At 37.7% G+C, this 5,631-nt stretch overlaps 1 protein-coding gene across 1 annotated transcript; it reads right to left on the bottom strand.

Annotated features, from left to right (window-relative positions):
* Positions 1-743: 743 nt before the first annotated feature.
* Positions 744-4,191, bottom strand: LOC123886769. The gene is made up of 4 exons (XM_045936058.1): positions 3,465-4,191; positions 2,762-3,221; positions 1,593-2,653; positions 744-1,387 (listed from the first exon to the last, which is right to left on the bottom strand). The coding sequence occupies exons 1-4, from the start codon at positions 4,189-4,191 to the stop codon at positions 744-746; spliced, it is 2,892 nt and encodes a 963-aa protein (XP_045792014.1).
* Between the last annotated feature and the right edge of the window lie 1,440 nt (positions 4,192-5,631).

The raw sequence follows: 5,631 nt of genomic DNA, 5'->3' as shown, positions 1-5,631 counted from the left end.
GGAACCAGTATAAATTGCTTGTGTGATTTCTCTCTCTCTATCTTGCTTTTATTTGTGTTATTTATCCGCTGCTAACGTAGTTGAGTTAAGAACTTGAAAAAGTTTTAACTTGGCTAAAACACAATTCAACCCCCCCCTTCTTGTGTTTTCACACCTTCATGTGCAAAGTTTGAAACGCAACTCTCAAAAACTCGTTGGTCAACAGGCTGCTTATGATGCATTATTCGAGAAGGCTATAGCTGCTCAATCGAAAGTTGATCAAATGAAAGCACGAGTTCAGCAACCAGGTCTTGGAATTCAAGAATGCACCAACAACATTTCTAAGTGGGAGGCAGAAATAGAATCTCTTCGATCTGAGATTGCTGATCGAGAGAAGAAGATCCTCGAAGAGAAAGCAAAGCGCTCAAAGATTGAAGAAGCTGTTGCTGCTACTACTCAAGAATCAATTCGAGAAGCCGCAAAAGAAGGGATTTCTCATTTTAGTGCTGCCACTGTGATCAAAGAAGAGATCAAGTCTCTCGAAGATGCAATCAAGATCCAGACTGTCGAAGTTGGCCTTATTAAGGACCATTATGCTGATTTCAAGTCTAAGTGTTTGTCTTAGACTTTCTTTTGATGTTCTTTTAAACCTTTTAACTATTCGAACAATTATCTGGTTTTATTTCATTTGGTTTGTAACCTTGACAATTGCCTTTTATGGCACTTTTACTTTGCTTATGCCATTTCAATTTCGTTTCGAATATTTATTCTGTGCTAATATTAACTTCTAAAAGCGTTGGTTTATATTTTTTCAAATACTTACCATTTATATTCAATGTTCGCTTTTCTGAAGTTAATTCTTCTATTTCATATGCACCATTCGAAAACACTTGTATTATTTTAAAAGGTCCTTCCCAATTTGGAGACCATTTGCCTAAAACTCTATCTTTTTTGTCCATAGGCAAAATAACTTTCCAAACTAAATTCCCCACTTCAAAGGTTTTTGATTTAACCTTCTTATTGTAGGCTTTTGCTACTCTTTCTTTTTGTCTACTTAAAGTATCAAGCGCTCTTAGCCTTTCTTCGTCTAAATCAACCAATTCATCAAACATCATACTCCAATAGTGATCAATTGGTATCTCCATTTGCCTTTGAATTCTGATAGATTGCAAATAAATTTCCACTGGTAACACGGCATCATGACCATATGTTAATCGAAATGGAGTAGAGTTTGTTGATTCTTTAGGGGAATTTCTACATGCCCATAAGACTTGATTTAAAGTCTTGTTCCAATTTCTTGGCTTTTGAGCAATATGCTTTCTGATTAATCCAATAATAATTTTATTGGCAGCTTCTACTTGACCATTTGCTTGCGCATAATAAGGTGTCGAAGTCAAAAGTTTAAACCCTATAAATGATGTGGTTTTGGATAAAACTTATAACTTCTTCTTGATCAACATTGGGCAAGGGTATGGCTTCGATCCATTTGGTAAAATAATCAACACCAACTATTATGTATTTTTGATTTTTTGATGATGCTGGTTTTATTTCACCAATTAAATCTAATGCCCAACCTCTAAATGGCCAAGGTTTTATTATCGAATGTAATTCACTTGCAGGTACATGTTGGATTCCTGCATGTTTTTGACATTCTTGACAACCTTTAGCAAAATCTATGCAATCTTTTAACATAGATGGCCAGTACATGCCTTGTCGAACTAAAAGCCATTTCATCTTATGACCTGATTGGTGAGAACCACAGGCCCCACTATGAACATCAGATATTGCTATGTAGGCCTCATTCTCACTAAGGCATTTCAACAGTACTCCTTCGAGGGTCTTTTTAAACAATTCATTACCAATGATCACATAATTTGACGCCCTATATTTGATCTTTCGAGGAGCACTCCCGATTGGATTCTCCAAATATTCTACAATTGGTTTTCTCCAATCACCATCTACTAAATTGTCAATGACAAAAATTTGGAATTCATCATAATTCATTTCTTTATCAGAATTATTTATGTCATTTGGTGACATCTCTGCCCCCTCAAGTTTTGGCATTGACAATTCCAATTGCATTGGCTCATTAGAAATCAATTTTTCTTTGATTTCTATTAATTGTTCCAACTTTTCTTTGGACACTTTGTATCCTGAAGCAATCTGTGCTAAGTCATTTGCTTCGTGGTTTTCTATTCGAGGAACATGTTCTATGTCAATCGAATCGAAACGTTTTAGTAACGCATTCGCGATAACAAAATAGCGAATCAAATGCTCTTTAATACATTTGTAATCTTTTGTTAATTGTTTCAAAACTAATTCTGAATCACCTTTTATTTTAATGTCTTTTGCCCCCAGGCTCAATAATATTTCTAATCCTGCTATCAAAGCCTCATATTCAGCTTCATTGTTCGAACAAATACCATTAATCCTGTATTTGAACTTAGTAGGAATTTTTTGTGGGGAAATTATCAAAATACCTATTCCAGTACCATGTTGATGTCTAGACCCATCAAAATACAACGTCCATGGTTCTAGAGCAATGTAATTTTGAGGTGATTCAATTGCTGAATGATCAACAATAAAGTCAGCCACTATTTGGCCTTTAATTGCTTTCAAAGGTTTGTATGAAAGTGAATATTCAGAAAGAGCTAAGGCCCATCTTCCAATTCGACTATGTAAAATTGGTTTTAGCAACATATGTTTAATAACATCATAATGAGAATAAACATAAACATCGACAGGCTTTATATAATGCTTCAATTTCATACAAGAAAAGTACAAACAAAGACAAAGCTTTTCAATACTACTATATCTAGTTTCAACATCATTAAGGACTCTACTTAGATAATAAATGGCCTTTTCTTCGCCATTTTCGTCCTCTTGGGCTAACATACTACCTAATGTGGTATCAGATGCTGAAATATACAACTTCATAAACTTATTTCTAATTGGTGGCATCAGAGTTGGAGGATTAGACAAGTATTTTTTGATTTCATCAAATGCTTCTTGCTGATCCTGCCCCCAAGTAAAAACATCTTCTTTCTTGAGTCGAAGCAATGGTGAAAAAGCTTGAGCCTTACCACTTAGATTTGAAATGAATCTTCTCAGAAAGTTGATTTTTCCCAACAAGGATTGAAGTTGCTTTTTGTTTGTTGGAGGGTTAGTCTCCAAAATAGCTTTTGTCTTATTTTGGTTTATCTCAATGCCTTTTTTATGCACCACAAATCCAAGGAAGTCTCCTGCATGTACACAAAAAACACATTTCAATGGATTCATTTTCAATCCATATTTCCTCATTCTTTCGAATGACTTTTTTAAACAAACCAAATGATCATTTTGTGATGATGACTTAACAATAATATCATCAATATATACTTGCATAAAAGTATCTATAAAATCATGGAAAATTGAGTTCATTGCTCTTTGGTATGTGGCTCCAGCATTTTTCAAGCCAAACGGCATTACGACCCATTCATAGGTGCCCAAGGCCCCTGGGCATCGAAAAGCTGTTTTTGCCACATCTTCCTCAGCGATAAAAATTTGGTTATAACCAGAATACCCATCTAACATGCTAAGATATTCGAACCCTGCTGCTGAATCTATTAGCATTTCTGCTACAGGCATCAAATATTCATCTTTAGGGGTAGCATTATTTAAGTCCCTAAAATCTATACATATTCTAAGAGAACCATTTTTCTTAATGACAGGAACTATATTTGCTAACCATTCGACGTACCTGGCAGTCCGGATGAACTTGCTTCTCAGCAGCCTTTCGATTTCCTCCTTGATCTTAGATAGGATTTCTGGTGCAAATCTTCTTGGTGATTGTTTAACTGGTTTCTTGTCTAGTCGAATGGGTAATCTGTGTTCGACCAAATCTCTGTTTAAACCTGGCATTTCATCATAATCCCAAGCAAAACAATCTTTGAACTCTTTGAGGAGTTCAACCAGTTTATCACGCAATTCCTTTGGGATATTAGCACTTATGTACGTTGGCCTTTTGATCGAGCCATCTCCAATATCTATTTCCTCCAAAGGGTCTTGGGCCTGCATCTTTTGACTGGAGCTGGAAGGATCCTTTTCAAATCCTAATGGTTCTTCATCATAGATGCAGTCCAATTTTTGAGTCATTGGCAATAATTTGCCATTTTCACAGTTATTGGCTTCGACAGCCATATTTTCTTGCAGCATTGTGGCTTCTAAAGCCATGTTTATTCTGTTTTCGGCCATGTAAGCCGAAATCTTGGCCCAAGCATTGAGCTTAGTCATTATAGTATTCTTCAAGGTCCCACCCAGTTGGGCGGATTTTGCCTTCATCCACATGTGGACCATCATCTATCTCCTCTCTCTCCCAAATGAATCCATGAGTTGGATCCAATTTGACAGAATGGTAGACATTATCAGCAGGGGCATAGGCATATCCCTGTTCAGTGCATGGCGATATGTTCGCCAACTTCTTATCAAATGAATGCTTAGTTATGTGGTGTGTCTCAGCCCTAAAATAACTTTGATCGGCTTCGATATTTTCTACCACACCATCATCTCTCCAAATACTTACCCTCTGATGGAGAGTCGAAGGCACTGCTCCAACACCATGTATCCACTCCCTTCCTAGAAGCAGATTATAATTGGCCTTCGATGCTACAACCAAAAACAAAGTTAGCCTAACAGTGCTGCCAACCGCCACATCGACTTGAATTGCCCCCAGTGAGAAACCAGTCTCACCTTCGTAATTCGAAAGAACGATGTTGTGAGGGTGCAAGTCAGTAGAAAATTTACCAATCTTGGTAATCATGAATTCTGGCATCAGGTTTACTGCTGCTCCTCCATCAATCAACACTTTGTTGACCCCCACATTGTTTACTTTGGCCTGGATGAAGAGGGGTTTCAAATGATTCTTCATTCCCTCAGTTGGCCTCTCAAAATTGGCCATCTGTTCCTCTAAACAGCCATTATTCATCACATAATAACACATTGGCTTGTGCAAAGCCAATTCAGACTCATCAAACTCATCCTCCCCTTCGGTCACTTCTGACCACACGTCATATTCAGCAGGGAGGATCGAAACTACGTTCACCAGCACATCAAACTCAGGATCTGAATCAAGGAGATCCTCATCCTCCAAGTTTTCCTCTTCGATCTTGTCATCAACATTTTGATCAGCCAATGGTTGAGACAATCTTTCTTTCAGAGGCCTTCTGGTCACTTCGACAACCTGTTTTCCTTTGTTGTCTTCAGTCTTTTGAGCCTCTTGAAGGGAGAGTCTTTGCTGGCGCTGATGTCTACGCCATTGTGTGCGGGTCATGGGATTCTTTCCCATGTAATTGTTTCTGTAAGCATACTTCTTCGAATCAACAGAATGACTCGAATGATTCTTACTTGAACTTCCCTTGTCAACAGAATTTCTGACAGGGTTTGGTGCATGACCATGAACCCATTTGTTCATTGGTGAGTTGTTGGACGGCACAAAAGTATTTGGGTTGCCCAACCTTTGATGTATTGGTTTGGCATGCGCCATGTTCTGTCTTTTCATTGGCCTTGACTTTGACCAATTCTCGTTGTTTCTTCTGAATGGTATAAACTTGTTAAGACCCTCAGTAGCCTTCTTGTCGAATACAGCACTGCACCTTGGGCAAAGCATAACTTCAG

This window comes from Trifolium pratense, linkage group LG5, assembly GCF_020283565.1.
Source record: "Trifolium pratense cultivar HEN17-A07 linkage group LG5, ARS_RC_1.1, whole genome shotgun sequence".
NCBI lineage: Eukaryota > Viridiplantae > Streptophyta > Magnoliopsida > Fabales > Fabaceae > Trifolium > Trifolium pratense.
Note: the sequence above shows the minus strand (reverse complement) of the source record. Positions and strands in the feature narration are given on the sequence as shown.